The sequence below is a fragment of the Dromaius novaehollandiae genome, chromosome 2 (assembly GCF_036370855.1).
Source record: "Dromaius novaehollandiae isolate bDroNov1 chromosome 2, bDroNov1.hap1, whole genome shotgun sequence".
Classification (NCBI taxonomy): domain Eukaryota; kingdom Metazoa; phylum Chordata; class Aves; order Casuariiformes; family Dromaiidae; genus Dromaius; species Dromaius novaehollandiae.
Window position 1 is genome coordinate 28,657,999 of NC_088099.1, and position 21,671 is coordinate 28,679,669.

A 21,671-nucleotide genomic window follows, 5' to 3' on the forward strand; every position below is an offset into this window, starting at 1 on the left:
TACTTGGCGGGAAATCCTTGCCTGGCTCAGTGGACTTGTCCTTTGAGAGAGCTCAAGCAACAGGCATGCAAATCCCCGGGAGACTGAAAACTCAGCACAGCCGTGTGCTCTCGGGGCAGGAGACTTGGTGGATGGCTTCCTGTCTAAGCAGAGATTTAAAATTCACATGCTCAATAAGCTGAGGAGGTTTCTGGTGCTGCTGCCAAAACCAGGCGCTTTGCTGTCGCCCGTGCAGCTGAATGTTTCCAAGTCCTCGAGAGTGTGGTTATGAGTCATACGACTCCCATAGCTGAAGCGACCCATCCATCGGGCTTGGCTCCTCAGGCTTGTTGTACTAATGGGTAGTTTGGCCTTGCCAGCCTTGTTTCGGGGAGAGGGGGGACAGAACACACCAATGTTTCAGTTTGTTGTTTCCATCCCACAATTTGCATGGGCTGTTTTGAGTTTCTTAACTAATGAAATCCAGCAGCAGGGAAAAGGGGAAAGTAGAGGGTTGTGGCACCCATTTTGGGATGGGAAGTAGCCCCCTCCATCACTCAAAAAAACCAAGCCGTCTCTCCCAGCAACAGCCTTTCACCTGCAGTAAGGGTTTCCTGCATGAGCCTCAACTATGAAGCCTTTTGAAGAGCATAGTATGTGCCAGGTGCCTGGTGTGGTCTCCACTGGGAGAGCAGGCTATTCATCTTCCATCTGGATTTCCATTTTTCCTTTGCAAGAGAAGGTCTGGTTCTGCAGTTGTCTCCCCTTTGCTAGTTCCTGAATTGATTGCTCTGATTTCACCTGCAATCTGGGTTCAATCTGCGCATTGTTCAGCTGTGGGCAGGCCAGTGACAGCCGAGAGTATTAATTCCAGGCTGGGCTCTAAATGGCTTGTCTTGTTGCATCATTTGCAATAAAATACCAAGTAAAATCTTCAGGCTATCTTTTTCTTCTTTCAAAATTCCCAAGGACCAGCTGTAGAAAGTGCAGCCACTGCTGCGGAGCTGCTTTGGAGCCAGGTTGGGAGGTGGTGGCATGGTCCCCTGGGGACTCACACCGCAGCGCTCCCCCAGCCTCGGGCAGGGCTTGGTGATGGTTATTGTCGCAGGGGCAGGGACCTGGAAGCCATCCAGTGTTCGGTTTCTCTCGGCATCCAAGAAGTGTTTATTTTACGTGGTTTGGCTTAAAAGCATGGCGAGGTGAGGGCTGGCAGAGCTGCCGGGAGTGCAGGCTTTGCCTTGACGGCGCGGGCTAGCGGTAAGCCTGGGCTGCTAACGTGCGTCTCCTGGAAAAGGGAGCCGAGCGCTGCCGTGATTTTGGGGGGCCATGGGAGGCTGGGGCTGGGACTTTAGGCTGACCTTGCCGACTGAAAGCATCACTGCCTCCGGCTCCCTGTATAAATACCACAAATGTTAGTATTGATCCCGTAGCTACACCCTGCTGCTTTTATGATCCAGATGCTCTTTATGGCTCTCTGATCTCCTGGAGCAGTGAGTGCCATGGGATGACTGCATTAAAGAAACATCTTCTTTCTTCTAGTTTTAAACTTTACCAGATATTAATGTCCAACTATTCTGTCATTCCCTTAGTATGAGGTATTATAAAGAAGAAGAACTGATTGCACTTTATTAATACCCTAGTGTAGACTCCCAATGTTTTAATTACCCCTTCTGCTTCAAATATTCAATAATTTTGGTTTGCCTGCAGCTATTTGCCTCACCTGGAAGAAGCAGCCCCCCTAGAGCAGGCCTGCACCAGTGCTCTCACTGTGTTTGCTCCATTCATTTGCCCGGCGGGATTCATTAGGAGAAGGAAAGGTGGGCTCGAGGGTTGCTCCTGTGAAGCTTTGCCTGGGATTGGGTCTGAGGGAAGCAGGAGGCAGTCAGAGCCAGGTGGTGAGCAGATTTCTTTCCCTTTTTAGGGAGTAGAGGAATGGTTTAAGCTGAGGAAGATGGAGTTACCTTTCTGAAATTCAGGGTAGAGCAAGTACAGACAATTCTGTCTGTTTTCAATAAAGCCTCCAATGATGAAAGGCACTGCTGTCCTGCTGCCCTCCCTTCCCAGCTGGAGCACTTTGGAATCCCATGAATGCACTTTCTTGCTCTCCAAGAAGGAAAAAAAAAACCCTAAAGCAAGTTAAGGGAAACTGAATCAGCCAACTTGTGCAATCTCTGCTGAAATGCATTTGAGGGAATCTGAGGCTGCCCCTCAGCTGCGGGAAAGCTGCTGGAGTGAGTTCTGCGAACTCCTGCTGGACACTGAACAAGTGCTCCTGTTTTCTGGTGCTAATCCGCGGGTGCGAAATGAAAACTGAATATAAGCGGATCAAAATCCCTCCTCCCCAAACTAAACAAAAAATGCACCCCCCCCCCCCCCAGTAAAATAAATAAAACCACTGCCTTACTGGATGAGGTGCCAAACTGTTTAGGAGAGTCTTAGCAGTTTTTCAGGCATTCATCAGAAGGATTAGCAAACTCATCAAGAGCAAACAAAGAAGTAAAATTTGATTTCATTTTAATGTATTATTCTCCATGTTCCATGTAGCCCAAATGCTTTGCAAAAAAAAAAGTAGTAGCTTTCTAGCACTTCTGCTGTTAAGCATAAAGGATTTGAACCGCTGCAACCCCACTAGAGATGCTGAGTTAAAGCTGGTGAGAAACGCAGGGGAAGCACAAAGAGCCTATTCAGGACCAGGGACTTTGCAAGGAAGGGAATCTGTCGTGGCTCCCAAGCTCCTCATTGCTTGGTACTTTACCAGGTTTTGGGCATCCTGCAGAAATGATGCAATGTCACTTGTCACAGTTTGAAATAAACCATGGAGGACCAGGACTTTTGATTCCTGAGGGTCTTGGGGGAAAAAAGCATATTGTTTTTCACCTGAAGAAAAACAGACATTTTTGAGGCTGTTTGTGTGCAGGATTAGAGGCAAACAACTCCAGCATGTGATCCTCAGGCTGTTGCCCTCCTCCGAAGCACCCTCTGCAGCTCCTCACAAACAAAGGCAATACTGTTCAAAATGAACAGCCGCCTGGGACACAGATGTTGCACAAAGGGAAGCCACATGTGCTGCACTGGGGAAGGGGCCCCTTGCTGCTTTTGCATCCACACAGATGTGATCTGAAAACATCTTGACTTGAGTTCAACAGACTGACAGGGAAACTAGCAAGAGGGGAGGGGGAAAGAGAAAGCTGATGAGAACCTGCAGGACAAGGGGAGGAGCGCGGGAATGAGCGAGGTGGCCTCTGCACATGGGTCTGTGTGGTGCTCAAGTTGCTGCAGAGGTAAAATAGCCCTTGCATGGCCCTGCTATCCTGCAGGTGGATACAGTCATCAGCAAAATTGCTGAGTACTAGGACATAGGATTGACTTCAGTGAATAGCCTGTGCCCTTCGATCCGTCTTGGTCTGTGTCCATGACAGTAGGACATGACATTTCTTCTGCTGCTGGGTTGCTAGGAGGTAATATAATCCCCTGAGTTGGTTTGATACCATGCTGCAGAGTCTGGTAGACTCTGTAAGCACCCCCCTACTTGGCCTGGAAAAGAGACATTTTCTGAAATAGCTCCTAAATGTGCACAGCAGCCTAAATGGGATGCACTCAAATCAAACATGGACTTCCCAGAGCTTGTGTCTAGACAGCGTCCAAGACAATCACAAGCACAGCGGTAAGCTCAGGACGATCTGCATGCCTTCCCGACCAGCAGCTCTCAGAGGTCCACCCACCTCTTGGTGGGCCACCAAGTCATGTAAGGGTGCATGGAGCTGCCTAACAGGATGGGGCAGGCAGCACTGCCCCTGCGTCTTGAGCTGTGCTTAAAGCTCTGCAGTTTGGGCAGAGAGCGACTCTACTCTCAAGACACCCCTCCAGGACTGGCCAGGCATTTAGAGCGCCTTGCTCTTATGCAGCCCACACTCCAGTACATCTTGGTGATGTTTCCTCAAGGACAACCAGCAATCTTTCAGTAAGTGTCTCTCTGAGAAGCAGAAAAGCTAGCTAAGTGCAAGAGTCCCTAGTAAAGATGCTGACTCTGAATTTGGGTAGGAGGAGGATGAGGCATCTGAAAGCTTTTAACTTGCTTACTTTAAGCCAAATCAGTATGGCGTCCAGGAGACTGTTTATTTTTGTAGTGCAGCGTGCTGACTTCTGGGATTAAATCTATGGGTTTTCAGTTACAACGTACATAGCATTGGGATGAACAATGCCCTTTCCATCAATCACAGAGTTGAATATTAACTTCCTGCAGGCTGAAAGATTTATGCAGTAAAGGTGAGGAGAATTATGAGTCTTTCATTTTTCCCAGTGAAAAATCACATGATTTATGGGCAAGGACACTATCATCATAGGATGAGCAAGTTCCAGTCTGTGCCCTGCAGGCCGTTAGTCTGTCCTGGGGGCAGGTTGTTGCATTTGTCCTCTCCAGGTCCATCTGAGTGGCAGCTTTGCCCTCGACAGTATCAGCTGTACTCCACATCTCGGTGTCACCCACAGACTCGCTGACAGTGCGTTCCTCCTCCTGCTTGATAAAGTTACTAAACAGGACATTTGGGACATTTTAGAGAAAGAGCTATCTGTGTTTCTTCACGCATGTGCTTAAATCCCTTTATTCGAAGTCAGACACGAACATCTGCCTTATTTTTTGTTAGACTTGGGTGGACTGCCAAGTCCAAGCTGTAACAGCAACAAGAAATCACAGAGTCACAGAATGGCTGAGGTTGGAAGGGACCTCTGGAGATCATCTAGTCCAACCCCCCTGCTCAAGCAGGGTCACCTACAGCACATTGCACAGGATCGTGTCTAGACGGCTTTTGAATATCTCCGAGGAGGGAGACTGCACAACCTCTCTGGGCAACCTGTTCCAGTGCTCTGTCACCCTCATAGTAAAGAAGTTTTTCCTCGTGTTCAGATGGAATTTCCTGTGTTTCAGTTTGTGCTTGTTGCCTCTCCTCCTATCACTGGGCACCACCAAGAAGAGTCTGGTCCCATCCTCTTTACAGGACCTTTTTTTCAGGTCCCTCTGAATGGCAGCACAGACCTCTGGTGTCTCAGCCACTCCTCCCAGTTTTGTATCATCAGCAAACTTGCTGAGGGTGCACTGTGTCCCTTCATCCAGGTCACTGATGAGTAAGTTGAACAACACTGGACCCAGTAGTGACCCTTGAGGGGCAGCGCTAGCTGCAGGCCTCCAACTAGACTGTGCCACCGAGCACAACCCTCTGAGCTCTGCCATTCAGCCAGTTCTCAATCCACCTCACTGTCCACTCATCTAGCCCGCACTTCCTGAGCTGCCTATGAGGATGTTATGGGAGACAGTGTCAAAAGCCTTCCTGAAGTCAAGGTAGGCAACATTCACTGCTCTCCCCTCATCTACCCAGCCAGTCATGCCATCGTAGAAGGCTACCAGGTTGGTTAAGCATGATTTCCTCTTGGTGAATCCATGCTGACTACTGCTGATCACCTTCTTATCCTTCACGTGCTTAGAGATGGCATCCAGGATGAGCTGTTCCATCACTTTTCCAGGGATGGAGATGAGGCTGACTGGCCTGTAGTTCCCTGGGTCCTCCTTCTTGCCCTTTTTGAAGACTGGAGTGACATTAGCTTTCTCCCAGTCCTCTGGCACCTCTCCTGTTCTCCATGTCCTTTCAAAGATGACTGAGAGTTGCCTAGCAATGATGTCCGCCAGCTCCCTCAGCACTCATGGGTGCATCCCATCAGGGCGTACGGACTTACGGATGTTAAGTTTTCCTAAATGATCTCTAACCTGATCCTCCTCACCAAGGGAGTGTCTTCCTTTCTCCAGAGAAAATCTGGTTGGCTGGCTGCCTGTACTCTGTCCAGGGAGGGATCTCTTGCAAAATCTTTTGGATCAGAGTCAACTGTGCAAACGTGTTGCAAAGACCAGGGTGTGCAGCACCTCTGTGGAGCGCTTGGCTGGGCAGCGGCATCCCCATCCTCCTTTAGCGGGTTGCTCAGATTAATGCTGTCACTCTCGAAGACTGCTCACTGGGTGTTTTATGAGTCCATGTTTCAACCAGTCAGCGCCACATGGAGTGTTTCTTCATATTAAGGCCACAATGAAGTCCACTCCTTAGTTCTGGGGGCACAAACAGTCCATATGTGTTTGTGCTATAAGGCACCTGGAACCAGTCAGTGCAATGGGAATGGACCTGTTATGTACATTTGCTTGGATTTTCTTGCTTACACAGAGCTATTTCCAACACTGGCTGAAGATTTTGTTTGCAATGGTCTTTTGGATAAAGGAGTGTGTGAGAAGAGCCAGTGCACAGCCTGTGGCTGGGCAGAGCAGTACCTCCAGCGTGAGGGGCCTCCCAAAAAACAGCTGTACTGTCTGGGGTGGGGATTGAACAAGAAATGGGAGTCTCATCCCTGAGAAGCAAAAAGCTTAAGGTGGCAGAAGCAGGGCATGGACTTACTGGCACACTATAGCTGAGCAGCATTGCTGCATTCAGGGGGAGCCTCACTGTGCAAGCTAGGGGTCATGGCACCAGATGTTTACCTGGTTTTGTGCCCCATAAAACTAGATGAATGGTCTTTCCAAGCTCCATCAGTAATGGGGCGGGAGGCACTAGCTGTGTCTGCCTTAGCAAGTCATGCAGGGCAGTAGGAGTGAGTCCGTAAGGAGAAAGGGTGGGTGGTGAGGAGGCAGTGTCCACACTGCAGATGTGTCCCCATGGACTGGATGCCCCCAAGCCACTGGAGAGCTTTAGGTGGGCACCTGGGGAATGTCTTCTGGCTTAGTGTCATCCCACAGGAAACTAGGGAGTGAGGTCTGTGTCCGCTCAGGGGTGTGAAATGAAGCCTGGTAGTCAAGGGTAACGGGGAGGTTCACTTCAGACACCCTCTCTGAGTCACACTGGAGCCCCACAGTTGATGCAGCTGCTGGGCAACAGTGTCACCAGGCATCATTTCCCCTCACAGAGCATTTTGGAGGTAGCACTCACAAAAATAATCCCAAATACAAAACTGTCAGAGGTCTGGTTGGAGGTGTGGCCATTTTAATGGAGCATGAGACAGCATGAAGAGCTGTTCCTCATCCCCCATGTGAGGCTCCGTAGTGCCCATGGAGCAGCGGTGCCGTTGCCTGGCTGTGATCTGCATGGCCCGGCTCTGTGCCCACCGGCAGGGTAAGCAGACCTGGCAGTCGTGAGTTAGCCTGTGCTTCGTAAGCCTAGCACTCAGGTTTCAAGCCAGGCCTACCTTTTCTTCTGACAGTCTTAATTTAATAGCTGTCTTAAGTAAATTCCCTCTCTGCAGGCCATCCATCTTTCGGGAGCAGAATGATATAGAAAGGCACTTAAGCACTTGACTCACAGACGACAGGCTCTGCCAAGGCTTTCTTTGCATTCATCTTCTCGCACAGTTGCTCTGGGAGAGAAACGATTTTGTTTCCTTGCCGCCGTGAACTAAAAGCGTGTGTTCCATACAGTTATGGCACGACAAGAAGCTCAGGGGGTCAGTGCTGTCTCATACGGTTATGGCCAGAGGAAAGGCAGCCCCTGCGTGCCCCTGCTGTGCGTGTCTGTCTGTCCTTGCATGGGCACCCAGCAGCATGCTGGGCCTGACGAGGCGGCCCAGTCTGACAAGCTGGGGGAGATGAAGGGACCCAACTTTCTGCAATTTCTGCAGCCTTGCAGTCAAAATCCCCACGCATTCACAAGCCAGGTCCTGGGTAAGAACAAAAGACACCCCGCGTGGAAGTGATGCCCTGCAGGAAAGCTGGCTGCCGTACCCATTCTCAGCCTTTCTCTCCCCGGTACACATTCTGCTGCCACCCATGCATGGTGGCACATGCAGTGAGCTGCTGCGAGAGCCGTGTGTCAGAGCCAGTGGGGAGCATGAGGCGGTTGCCCAGGTGCTTTTCCAGCAGCCTGTGTGAAAATTTTTGCCATCCCAGGTCACGGGGGCTGTGTCTCGTGCTGCCCACATAGCTTTGGGGTCCAGCTGGTGGGCAGCAAGTGCGTCACTGTGCGGGTAAGTGCTGCTCCAGCACCATGCACGTGCACGGTGTCTGTCCAGGTAAACACACATGCCTGCTTTTAACCGCCTTCCCTGCACCTTCACTGGCCAGTGCGGACAAGTCCCACTGTAGAGGCTACTTGTTTCCATTGTATCCTTTTAGTTTGAAGGCCATTCCTTAGGCTTGTGAATAATGAAGTTTTTTTTTTTTTCCTCCTTCAAGATCAACACAGCCAATTTGGTGCACTTTGAAAAGAAATTGCAAACAGACTTCTCTGCTTCAAATTGTGCCAAGGTTCGAGTGCCTTGGTAACAAAATGTCAAGGATTACATCCCCTGAACTGCACTTAGAAAATTTTATCCCTGAGCAGCCAGGCTGCATAGGCTCCGTACCATGCCTCCAGGAGCCTGGGCTCTGCTGTACTTCCATCTGACGAGCACGAATATCGTTTGCTTATTGGCATTTTGGAAAAAGCAGTGCCTCTCTTAAGGCTTTCTATGGGTTTTGCTTGTAGTGTGCCTGCTGGGAAATGTTCCTAATTTCCAGAGAAGACATGCTGTACTGTCAGACTGTCAAACTGGCAAAGCAGAGCTGTATGTATGGTTTTCATTTCAGACTGAACTGAAGCCATAGCTTAAACTGGAGCATTTTTTACAGCATGGGCTCAAGGAAAGTCTCTTTGGAAAAGTATTTACCCTGAGCTTGTAAATATAACACTATTCCTGCAATGTTTTACCAGCTAGATTGTTACTATATTTGTAATATTGACTGCCAGAAATAACGTAACGACTGTACTTGCACCTTTTTTTCTCTTTATTGTTGATGTGGCAGGGAAAACTTGATTCCCTGAAAAAAGCTGAAAAAGGGAAACAGGAAGGGCTCTTGCCCAGATTCACAGTGTGTGGTTTTAAGCTCAGTGTCGGAAAGAAATGACACTCCAACTCCCGGTACCCAAAGAAGAGCTTGCTGACAGAAAGACAAAGTGCTCTTGGACACTACTGATTCTTCAGCCATTTGGTCTGTAAACAGACTTGACATTAAAAAAATGGCAATCATTGTGCCAATTTGGCCCCCTGTGGCTGGTGTTGCTATCCATTCTGTGGCTCAAACGGGATTTTCCTGTAGCATTTCCATCATTCCTCAATGACCGAGTATGGCTCTCGTGCGCACACCTTTTTGTTGGCTACGCTCCTTGCACGTAGCCTGAAACGAGCTTGGAACAACCTGATGATTATTCTAGCGGTTTAACAAAAACAGACACAGTCCAGTCCTCCCCACAGCAGCCTCCACAGCCCTATGGGGAAAGAGGGTTACAGGACGTTTTGGGGAGAGCCGGGAAGGCACCCAAAAGCGCTGGCGGCAGGGAGAGATGTGCTGGTTTGGGGGTGCAGGTGTCCCCTCCTGCCTCTTTGCAGAGGCAGAGAGACAAATCCCTGGGGAAACAGGTAGGAGGAAGGGACGTGGCTGAATGTGGGCAGGAATACCGAGATTCACAGTGGTGCCAGTCAGGATTAACTCCACAGAGGTCATTGCAATTCAATTGACATAAGTCGGAGGAACAGACTGTGAAGCACTTAGGGCGATGACCTTAAAGGAGTAAGGGCATCAGGACCTGTCCTTTCCATACCACAGCCTTGTCTTATTATGGTTAAATTCTGACTTTTTGCACCTCCCCTTCGACTCTTGCTCGGGTTACTCAAACCTGGGTTGTGGGTGCTTGGGAATAAGCCGGCCCTGTGTGCCTGCGCTCTTGAAGACTTGCTTGCGATCCAAGCGCAGCTTTCCTCTTCGGGTGGCTGAGTTAGGGTGCTGCCTGCGTTGCACGTCACTGGCCATCGGCCCTCAGCAAATTATTATTCCATCAAAGCAGCAGGTAGTTGGGGCAGAAACTGTAACCAGACCCTTGCGGGAGTCCTGCTGCCCCCCAGGGCTACTTAGGAGTGCTCATACTGATCCCCTGCTCAGAAATGTGCCTAAGGCAAGAATTAAGCCATGTGCTATGATGCTAAGGGCAACTAACATCAAGCTTTAGTAATCCTGCCCATAATCACTCTGGAATAGCTTCTTTTTTCGATCTGATCTTTTAAGGAGGAGTGAAAGCCATGGGTCCCCCGCATCAGGCTGTGAAGCGCTGCACTGGGCAGCCCGGAGTCCCAGCAGAGGAAAGCCCAAATGTCCCTCCGCGCGGGCTGCAGCAGCTGGGTGGCCCAAGGGAGTGCCGTGCAGAGATGCTGCCTTTCAGCCATGAGGAAAAGTCCTGGCACCAGCATGGTGCTTCTTGGCAGCACTAATTAACCTGCGTGCCTGCGGATTGCCTGGAATATGAGCTGTCGCGTGCGGCGCTAGCTCCGTACTGTTAGTGCATCATGCAAACGTGCTCCCATGCAGTGCATGGATGCTCCCTTCCATTTTCCCCTATTTTTGTTACCCACTATCAATGTTTGCATCGTCAGACAAAAAGTAATTGGCTAAGTGCATGTTTGATATGAGTTCGTGCAACTCCTTGGATATCAAGGGTGTTAATTTTCCTAATTAAAACCAGTCTTCACTGCTCTGCATGGACAAGTGCTCCATGTAGCATCAAGACAAGGGGATGAGTCTTCAAATGCACTCATGAACGTTTAATGGTGGTATGCAAGGTCTGATTTTAGAGCTTAAAAGGAACCTAAAAAGCAGTGAGGGCGTTGAAATTTGGGTTGTTTCTGGCAGAGCTCTGAAAAACACCAAGCAGCATCCGAAATTTCTGGGAGAAGGTAGTCCTCCTCCTCCTTGCCAAGCCAGCTGGGAGGCTGGTGGTGTTGGGTAAGGGACCTCGGGGTCCCACATTGTGTGTGGGCTGCTTGTTTGCTCAATCCAGCTTAATCCAAGAGCTAATGTTTTTTTTTTTGTTTGTTTTTTGTTTTTTTGCCACACCACTCTAAAGCAGACTTGGAGTTGAATTGGAGTAGGCTGGTGTAAGGCGAGCAAGAGCAAAAAATTTGGCCTGGCAGGTATATTTTCACTGCACTAGAGTGCATTTCTCTGAGGCAAACAATTAAATGCAAGCTATAAAGCTTAATCACTCCAAACGCGCCACCGCCAGCTTTTATAAGCTGCCTTAAATCAGCTTAGTCCTTGAGAGGGAGACGTCTAAGGAAAACCCATGTGGCTGCTGGAAGTGGGTTTGGCAACTTTGCTGCTCGTCTGCCCCGGCTGACGTTAAAGGACGACGTAGCACCTTTGGAAGAGGCGTAGAAGCAAGGTCCTGAGGGGGTTTGCCGTCAGTGCCGGGCCCTGGCTGCTCCGGCTGGGGTGCCTCCGTGCTGGGGGCCAGGGGGACGCCCAGCCACCGGGGACAGCCTCCCCACGCTGAGGGCAAGAAGCCTCCTAGGTTTTAAGATAGCACTGGATCAGTTCAGGAAACAGCTCGTGTGCTGCGGTTGCCCAGCCTTATGGGCCTGCGTTCCTGGTGGTGTTTCCCTGGAGCTGGTAGGACACTTCTGCTTTAAAAACCCCTTTAATGGAAATGTTTCTTCATGCAGAGGAGTCTTCTGGACGTGATTCTGGCTGCAGGCTTTCACATCCAGAGCTTTCTAGCTCTTTTTTTTTCCAGGCTTTTCTTATAAACAATTTATTATCCCTCCTTTGGCACTATACAGTCCCGTTATGTCTGCCATGGATATATCTGTGCTTCCAAAATAAATAACTGCAAAGCAAAGAGGAACTAGCTCCCATTTGCTGTTTGTTGTGTTGTTCCTCCACAGAAGTGTACTCCTTGTCACGAGCTTCGCGATTTGAGCTCACCTCCTTTCTTCGCAAAGAGCCCTGAACGCTCCCTTCAGCGCCCTATTTGCAGGGCAACCTCACCTGGGCTTTCAGAAACAAATCTCCCTGAACATTCGTGCGATTGAGTCACCTGAAAACATCTATTGTAAAACAGACAAACAGGATCAAGGTGCGTTTTGCTGTTCCAGCACATCTGAGCGCATTAGACCGTCTGAACCGCCCGGATATGAAGGGCTGCTTTCGCGGGGGGCTGCAGGAGAGTTGTGCTGCCCCTTGCCTGCACCTGTGGCTACCCGGAGAGGACAGAAGCTCAGCCGAGCTATTTACACCCTTGCGTTTGCCCCCTTGCCCCCTGCTGCTTTGATAAAGCTGAGACTGTGTCTCTGAGTGCGCTACTTCTTAGCACAGCGCTTAAAACATGCTGCTTCCTTACAAAGTGTTTTGGCTTCACAGAGATCCACGTTTCTCTTCAAGCTCCGTGTTTTGTGGATGTTCTTGCACGCACCACATGGGTCAGTTTGAGCTCGGGTTTTCCCTGGCACCCATGCAAATCCTTGCAGTTTGCATTTTCTCTGCTGGTGGCCATAGTCCAGGTCACATGAAACTCAGGCCTTGGCTCGCCAGGAGAGCTGCTGGGCGTGGGTCAGTGCTCCAGCCTTGCTGTGAAGTGGCTCCTGGCTTTAGGATGCACCGGAGGGATCTCCCAGCGCCGCCCCTTGGCTTCCTTCTGCATCACAGCAAGTGGGAACCTGCGTCTGGGGGCTGCATTTTAACAGGGAGCTCTTTTCCCCCGCTACACGCAGGCAGGGCTGCGGCTGCTTTCCTGCAGAGCTGCGCGGTTTCTTTTGGCGGGGGCTGGGAGGGTTTCTGCTGCCGGCGTGAGCTGCTGGTCCTTCCCAGGTGGAAGCAAGGCAGCAGCTGCACTGGGGGTTTCGGGGACGCCGGGGCGAGTCACACGCTCGGATCTCCCACACCCTTTTGGAAACCTGCTAGGGCACGAACACACCACCGTGAAATCTGCCTTTGCCGAGAAGGGAGAGGCGTCAGGATAGAAGAAGGCAGAGGCTGATGAGATGCATCAGCTGTTAGCGACGAGGATCTGCCGGTCCAGGGCCCGGGTAGCTGTGGTCAGAGCGAGTCCCTCGTGGCACTTTCCCATGCTGCATCCAGAAACGAATGCCAGCTCGTGACCGAGCCTTTAAGCAGGCCAGCGCTATCCCTCGCGGGACAGCTGCGGCAGGCAGTGTCCCCGGTCACCCAGCGCCCGCGGCGCGTGCTGGATGCAGCCACAGGTAACACTATACGCGCCTGGGACGGCGACGGGCCAACCTCAAGAGGCTGCGTCCCGGCACACGTTTGGACTTCTTCTGAGGGCGACAGCGCAGGGATGGGGGTCATTAGCTGTGTGTACAGCTGAGGGGGGGACCGCTGGCAGCACGTGGCTCTAGGCCTTCGGATAAAACCCTCTCAGGAACTTGAAAGTCTTCACATCCAGGGATTTGGTCTGTTTTGCTCTATTTCTGCTGAGTGCACTGAAGATGCTATGTAAATGTCACCTTTGTCATGCATCCCTGTGAAGAAATCTGAAATTGTAATTCACCTTACATTCCCTCTTCTGTTTCCTTATTTCTTTAAAGCTTATTCAGCTCTATAAATCCTCAGCCTAATGAGGATCCTATTGCATGAGAAGTGGAAGGCAGTGCTTTACCTCTGCCCCCGGCTTGTTTATGTGACTTGAGCAATAGATATATAGAATAACTTCCAGCAGGTGCGCCAATTCGTGCAGATCTTTCCTGATTCCCACTGAGCGGTAGAAATGGATTTGCACCAGAACAACCCCATAAGAGGCCTTAGGGGGCCTGACTCTGAGAATTTCCCTCCCGCATCGGAGGATAGGAGTGGGCAGATGCTGCAGAGCTGGCTGGCTTGGTAAAGCGTACAGCAAACCAGAGCCCACAGCAAAGGAAAGAGCAGTGGGACCATTTTCTCTCTTTTTTGCCAACATGATAAAACAAGAGTATTTTCTGTTTCTGGTTCTGTGCGTTTTAATTTTGAATGGTACAATTGCTCTGCCAAGCAAACGCTTGTGTTGGGAAGGAATTACTTTGCCAGCAGCTACATGATGGCAGTGGGAGACAGGGAATTGTGCACAGCCCTGTTTTATCTCCATAAGATAGTGCTGGCCTTTTGCGGAAGCTTTAGAGCACGCACCCCTTTTCTGAAGCGCCAGCGGTTATCTCAGCGAAAGGCACAGCACGCACATCTCTGCGGGAAATTCCCCCTTCACTCTGCCCAGGAACAGGTTCACAGTGACGGGAGCATCATATCGCAGGTTGGGTGGAAAAGGTCACCTGGGAGAGGTCAGGGGAATATCGTTACCTATTGATGCTTTTATTTATTTATTTTTTATTTTTGGCTTTTTTTCCATTCCTAAGTTTTTAAAGCAAAATATTTGAACATAAAAAAATCACCACCTGTAAAGTGATCCTGTAGATGAGTGCTGCAGGCATTATGCAGCCTATAACAGGTCAGCCCTCGCTTGGGCTGCCTTCTTCAGGGAGCGCCTGTTACTTTCTGACATAAATCACGCTGCAAACATTTTTGTCCGCTAGCAAATCTCTCTCTTGCTAAAGAACTACAGAGTCAATGAGCTGTTAACGAACAGCTTTCCTGGAGAGCACGTACAAAGAGGGGTTGCTCACCCAAAGCAAACGTAGCCAAGGCCCTCTGATAAGCAATGCCTACGAGAAGACTACATTTGGGACTGGCCATGGTGGCAGTGCGGGGCTGGCGGGTGCGCAGGGATGCAGTGAGAGCTGCAAGGGGCGCTGGGGCTTTGCCAGAGGAGACGGCAGAGGTGCAGGTCGGGGCTGCAGGGAGGAGAGCACTTGTGGCGCTACGCTGAGGAGAAATCTTCCGACTTTGGCGGCTGAGCAAGGTTGCTTTTGGCAGCTTCCCGTGCAGGAGACTGCTTTGGATGCCAGGTTGCTGAACCGTACCATTCTGCCCAGCTCTGGGTTTCCACCGGCCGTGCCAGGCATTTAATAGCATATCAGACTGATGAGCCAGCCTGCAAAATCATCTGATGGCTCAGTGCGGGGCAGGGGGGTAAAGCCTGCAAATATCTGGCCAGAGCGGGGGAGAGCAGGGCCAAAGTGATGGAGCAGCGTGGGACAGGACGTGTGCGGAGAGGGGGGATTTGCATGAGAGAGCTGTGGGCACAGAGGTGCAGGGAAAGGTGAGAAGTAAAACCCAGCAATCTGCAACATGGGAGAACCCAAGGGGCATACAGAGCTCAGCTGTGCTAGCCCGCCAGCTCTTTACGCTTTCGTGTTATCCCCTTCATTTCTCATAATAAGTCTCCGTAGGCTGCTGACAAGGCAGCGCGGGGTGTTCGGCAGTGCTAAAAGCCTGTGCACTTTTTAAATGCAATTGCTACCTTTTTTATTGTTTTATTTGCCCAGCTATGCCACAGCCAGTCCCTTCCCGCCAGCGCACGCCCGCTTTGGTGGGAGTTGAGCCGGGGCAGGTCTCGTTCCCCGGCTGCCTGTAAAGCTCTGCCTTTCTCACCCACAGGCCCAGCGACCATGGCGAAGGACGGGGCTGAAACACCCGCCAGCGGCTGCATGCGCCTTCCTGCTGGCCCTGGCCCTGCTGGCGCTCACCCGCCTGCCCCCGCTGCTTCCCAGCGGTGATGGGGAGGTCCCCTCCCCGGCGGGGACATTGCCCCAGCCCCGGCCCAGGCCCCGGTGGGATACGGGGGCCCCCCAGCTGGGGGGCTTTGCTCACGGCCAGGAGCCCCCCTGGCCCCACGGCAGCCCAGGGATGGAGGAGCAGAGCAGCCGGCGTGGGCCAAACCGCCAGCTGCCCCGTGGGAGGAGGCAGCACAGCGCTGCGGGAGCTGCAGAGGCTTCCGTCGAGCAGCTGCGCGGGAATATCCCCCTTCTTGCTGAGGTGGAAGAGGAGCATCACAGCCACGTCCGCCGGCGGGATGTAGAGGACGGCGCTCCCCTCCGTGGCCCCCAGCAGCAGCTGGCAGCCCCTTCCTTCTCCCCCTCGCTTCCCAGGAAGAAAGGATGCTCGCGGGGCGGCAAGCTGGCGGTTGGCAGCCCCCTTACGAACGCTTCTGCACCCTGTGGCCAGCGCAAACCTGACGTCCAGCCTGGGCCACCACCTTCCCGTCCGCCCAGAGCCTTTCTCCTGGGCGCGGCCGACGGACCACCCGGGAGAGACTCCCCTGGCAGCCGGAGGCGGGCGGCCGGGCCCTCCTCGCGCCCTCCGAGGCTGCACTTGGGAAAAGGGTTACGGACCCCGGGAAGGTGTCCAGAGACGCCGGGCCATTCCCCTGGCGCCCCGCAGGAGGGTAGTCTGCGGTTTGGAGAGAAGATCCCGCCTTGGTTTTCTGCCGATGATGTGCAGAAGATGAAACTGCTGGCGAATGGCGAGGTGGTGGCCAAAACCAGAATCCCAGCCCACGGCCAAATACTGCGGGTCAGCCTTCAGGCTGCCCCGGGCACTTTCGGGGCTGACCGGGAAGGAGACTGCCTCGACGGGCTCTGTGGCCTGATCAAACGGCCCGGCGACCTCTACGAAGTCCTGGCTTTCCACCTGGACAGAGTCCTGCGGCTGAACAGGAGCCTGCCCGCCGTGGCCCGCCGCTTCGACAGCCACCTCCTGCCTTACAGATACACCGACGGTGCGCCGCGGCCTGTCATCTGGTGGGCGCCAGATGTGCAGCACCTGGAAGATGCCGACAACGACCAGAACTCCTTCGCGCTGGGCTGGGTGCAGTACCAAGCCCTGCTGCGGCAGCGCTGCGGTGCGGCGGGTTCCTCCGTGGCGGTGGTGGAGCGAGCGCCTTGCCTCAGCGTTGAGCACGCCGAGTGGAGCCGGCTGGCACTCTTCGATTTTCTCCTCCAGGTACAGCTGCTGCTAGAAAGAGGTCTGTCCCGCAGGTGCGCCGCGCAGCTCGTGGTGCACCCATGCTTGCGTGTCCGTGGCCCCTTTCTCTCCATGAAGCCAGGGAAGGCAGGCAAGCCTCAGACGCCGGTGACTTGCTCCATGAGCAGTAGCAAGAGTAGATACATGTGTTGACCTGAGATCCTATGAGGCATCTCTGATAAGTGCTTTCACTATAGCATTTCTCCCTTTGTACCCGCTTTTCTTTCCTCTACTTGAACACCCTCTTTTCCTGCAGCTCAGAGGACCTTAATGCCGATGAGCTCCCTACCCTGCGTCAACCATGGCTCAGAGGCTTGCCAGCCAGCTTGGAGGTCACCAGTGGGAGAACAGGCAGGCGGGTACACCCAAGCGCAGAGGTAGCGGGATTGCATGAGCTGTGTTTGCTTGGGGAACCATGCTAAACGGCATGAGTCAGAAAACATTATTCAGTTCTCCTATCAGACTCATACTTGGTGCTTTCTGGAAAACCTTCTCTGTGAAACCGGCTCTGCCTTTCGCACTGCTACAGCGAGGGTAGGTGGGAAGCAGGATCATCCCGCTCTCACAGATGGTGAATCTCATGCAGAATGACTCAGCTGAGCCTGTGGTGACCTTCAGTCACAGGCAGGATTAAAAGTAAAAAAAAAAGTGCCTGAAACCTCCACAGGGGTCTGGCTCTGCAGGCACAGGCACGCAGTCCTTCCCCAGCCCTGAGCTGAGCACGAGCTGAGCAACAGAGCAGGGAGGCCTGGGCAGCAGTTACCAAGTGAAAGCAGAGTTCAGTCCCAGGTGATCCAGTTTCCAAACCAAAATTCAAACCAGACATGAAAACGCAGTCGGAAATGGTCAGAGAGAGGTATTTTTTTTCCATGTAGATTTGCATTTTAGCTGTATCATGGCTTGCATTTTAGCTCATGAGTTCACAGAAGTTAAAGTATTGTTTATGAGGACAAAAACAGACTTGCCCTTCATAGAGGCGTTTGCACTGCTTCCAGTTACAGTGATCCTGCCTTTCCCCGGCGTTAAAGCAGGTTTTGGACTTTACTGGTTTCTGTGGGTGGCTGCACCCTCTCTCCGGGGCTGCAGCTAGCCTCTGAGCCCAGGCAAGCTGGGAACAGCGCTTGATGGGCACCTGCCCCAGAGACGCAGGTGCTGCCTGGCACGCCACTCCACTGGCTCCAAGCCCCTGCTGCAGTGAGCCCCCGCGAGACGGTAAAAAGTGGATTTCAGAGCCTGATCCTCTGTCTAACCAATGGTGATCCATCAAAGCCAAAGGCACCGCTGTGATTTATACCAGCCTAACGTCCATCCCGTTACCTGCCAAGATCATTAGCAAAAACCCTCCGGATAATTCAATTTCCCCGGAGAGCCGAGCGTGCCTGCAGGCTAGGGCTGCTGCCTGTCTCATCAGCTTTTCAGCCTGACAGATTCTTTAATTCTGGTTTTTGACTAGTCAATCCACAGCTGGCAACCAGAAAACAAGAAACCTGCCTCGTCAGCCCCCAGTCTGTTACAGGGGGCTCTGCTAGAGGTGACAGTCGGGTCAGAAGCTCCCAGCTCACCCCAAGCAGGGGAACGCAGCAGCAGGCATCCTAAACCACCAAACATCAGCTGTTTGCAGAGCAAAGTCATCCTCGAGTGGAGGATCACACTGCAGAGCAGGGAAGTTGGTCCACTGCTGCCGGCCCTTGGCTGCTCGCATCCCAGCCAGCATTACACCAGCACGGTCAGGCGCCCAAAATGCATCCTCAGGAACTGCTGGCACGGGATGCTGGGGAGCAGTTTGGTTTCTTCGTGAAGGAGATGCTTTTGCTCACCATCGTGGCGTTTGTCCTGAGAAAGCATCTTGCAGCCAACTGCAAGGCTCAACAAAAGCCCTCTGTGCACTTGGGCAGCGAGCACTACTCTTTGCACTGCCCAGCACTGAGGTCTGTTTGTCCTGCCTTGGCTCTGCAGCCCAAAAGGGATGAGTTCGGAGGGAGCTGTGGGTGCTCAGCGTCTCCCAGGATTGGGCATTGGAGGGGCTCAAGTAACTGAGTGCTCAAAAACACCTTTCATAAGGTGGTTGCCATTTATTGGTTTAAAAAAAAAAAAAAAAAAAAAAAAAGAATTGCTTATCAAAGCCAGACTGTTACAAGCTTGCAGGCCAGTATTAATACACGTCATGCAGAATTTGATCTGCCAGGAAATGCTTTGGGGAAGACCAAAACTGCATTGTTGAACATAGCTAAAGGCATCGCCACTGAAGGCCAACGGATGCTGTGGGGTGGTGAGTTACCTGCCCGACCCATGGGGTCCCGCCACGTCAATTAGGGCAAGATACATTGCTGTGGGGCATAGCTCTTCTGCTGGTGCAGACAGCTTCGGGCCCCACAACCGCTGGCCTGCAACCTGGTAAAAGCACAAAAAAAGTCCAGGAAAACTGCACGCATTACCCCGACCAACATCCTGGCCATGGGTGCTATCAGCAGCCCCAGAGGCGCCCCTCCAGGTGTATTGCCCTGGGAAAATTTGTATTTGTACAATGTATTTCTCCATCCCAAATTTGCCTCTCTCCAGGGACCCAACAGAACAGACAGAGCTAATAAGTCCTCCAAAACACTCTTTGAGTTCACTGCAGAAACCAGGCAGGGGAAGGGGATGGACTGATCCTCGCCCTGCACCTTGGGTAGTTATTTACACCTGATGCAGCTTACTGCTGCATTTCCAACAGCTTTTTAGGCAGCTGATTCAACAGCCTTTTGCATTCGTTCTCCATGCTGATGGTTGTCAGCTGAAGGTGAGGAGCACCAGGGAGGCTGGAGTGGAGCCCGCTGGGTCTTGGTGCTGCAGGCTGGCAGGCAGGGGCTTGTGCCTCTCTTTGCAGGTCTCCACTAGACCAAAACACTGAGAAGAAGGGTGGGTGGGAGTGATATAATTTTTCTGCTCATCTTTCAGTGTCAGCCCAGGGGATGTCACCATTTCACAAATTCTCCAGGCTTCAAGCCTAGGCAAAACCTCTCTAACAATAATAATAATAATAATAAAAGCTTTACCATTTGAAAGCTTTCCTCCATCTCTCAGCACAGCACAAGAAAGCACAAGTCCAAATTTTTTCTGAAGTAGGTTGTCTTGAAACAAAAATATCTTTCATTTCATGCTCCTAGATGCTAATTTTCTGGAGGCTTTGGGTTTAATAATTGCTGGCTTGGTAGTGGAGATGGAGGTTTTATTCTCTCTTAACGTTATATGGAGCATGGGAGCGTTGTGCAGACGCAGCTTGGCCTGAGCAAGATCTGTGCTCGGGCCCTGAAGGGGAAACGCAAGCAGGTTTCAGACATGGCTCATCTGAGCCTGCTGTCTTGTAGCTGAGCTTTATCCTTGTGCGGCTCCTCTCCCTGTGCTGGAGCTGCCACTCGTGGGCTCGGCAAGGCGTGGGAACGGGACCTCCTTGTTTAAGAAAAGAATATTCTGCATCTCAACCAACTCAGGTTGGTTTGGCCCTTTTACTCCACCGATGTGGCACTAGTGTAAGAAGTCGGGATCCTTTCCCCTTTATACCGTAGTTTCTCCTCCTTAGGATTAAGAGTGCTTAATCTTCTGTCTAGCAAATCATATCCTATTGCTACGAAGGATTACTACAGTGTCACAAGCAGAGAATTATGATTTATTAGAGGGCAACTGTGAGGAGACAACAGTGGTTTTTGTGGGAAAAAGCACATTTAGGCACCTCAGGGCTGTAATTTTGCTTGTTAGAGAGAACATATATGGGGAAACTACCTGAAAGGGCAATTGAAAGAAAGGAAAAAACAGAAGAGGACTATTAAAATGTGTGTTCTCATGATTTTTTTGGGGGGGAGAAGGCAAAACAAAGGCACCACAACCACTGGCAGTGCTCAGCACCAGCCAGCAAATGAGATTAACTACCCCCTTCCCCTCCTCCCCCAGGCAAAAATCCCAGCGAGTGCGATGGGAAGACTGAGTCCCCAAGGAACAGGGTTGGATTTTAGGAGACTTTTTCCCCAGAGGGTTGGAAAAGTGAAAAGATAAATTAAAGAGCAATCCACAGGATTTCTCAATAACTCCAATGGGATCCTCCCGTGTGGAAAAGTCACATAAAGGTAAAAACGCACAAAGTCAGCAGGTTATTATAGAAATGAAATATCATCTTTCAGAATGGCTTTAGCAGCCCACAGTACTCAATGGAGAATGAGAAGCTGTGAATTTTGAACTCTCCTGTACAGCTCTGAGTGAGGCATTGAAATCTTTATTGCTTTCTACTAGAGGGTCCTAAAATTCAGCTTGATCTTAACTAATTTCTCTCAGTCTTTGCCGTAAGGAAATACTCCTATTATCAGTAGGTTCCTGAGCACACAGGGGCTGCAGATCCCTCTCCGGTCACCGACGGCGCTGCCTGTGATTCCTCATCCCCTCTGCACAAAGATGGCTCCTCTGTCTTAAACTCAGACCATGTCTCAAACCAGTCTCTCAGCCCTTCAGCACAGGCAGAAAAATTTGCTGCCAAGAATAATTTCTCCGAGAGAGCACATGACTTACTGTGAGTGTGGTTATTCGCTCAGTGGGACCTGAAAGGATCGGTTAGCTTCTGCCAGGCAATGGCAGCAGCATTCACCTCCTAGGTACTGATTTTAACTTTGGGTTGGTCAGTCGTTTCAAATACCACTGCTGTCTTTGATTTGGCTTAACAACATGCTCTTGCTTGCTCTTTTTTTGCTCTGCTGGCTGGGAGCCCAGTCCAAATCTGTGGTAAATGCGCTGGAATCCCATTAAAACATAAGAGGTTAAAATAATTTGGTCCCAGTCCTGCTCCTACTGTTGTGGAGTGCAAAATTCCCATTACGTTTCAGGGCAGCTGAATTATGTCCAGCCAAGACTGAATCCAGCATATCTGAGCTTGTCTACAGAGGAGAACCTCTCAGTACAAAGCTTTACCACAGAAAAAACTCAGAACCCCATCGTAAAGAAGCAGCTACTGTTTTTGTCCATGACTTTAAGAAGAACCAAAAATATT

The 21,671-nt window shown here is 51.4% G+C and overlaps 1 protein-coding gene across 2 annotated transcripts in view; it reads left to right on the top strand.

Moving 5' to 3' along the window:
* GASK1A (golgi associated kinase 1A) overlaps nucleotides 1-21,671 on the top strand; it is a 33,367-nt gene that overhangs the window by 1,729 nt on the left and 9,967 nt on the right. For both annotated transcript variants that reach the window (XM_064506112.1, XM_064506111.1), the window contains exon 2: nucleotides 15,296-16,639. In XM_064506112.1, the coding sequence (XP_064362182.1) occupies nucleotides 15,296-16,639 (1,344 nt within the window). The remainder of the gene's footprint in view (nucleotides 1-15,295; nucleotides 16,640-21,671) is intronic.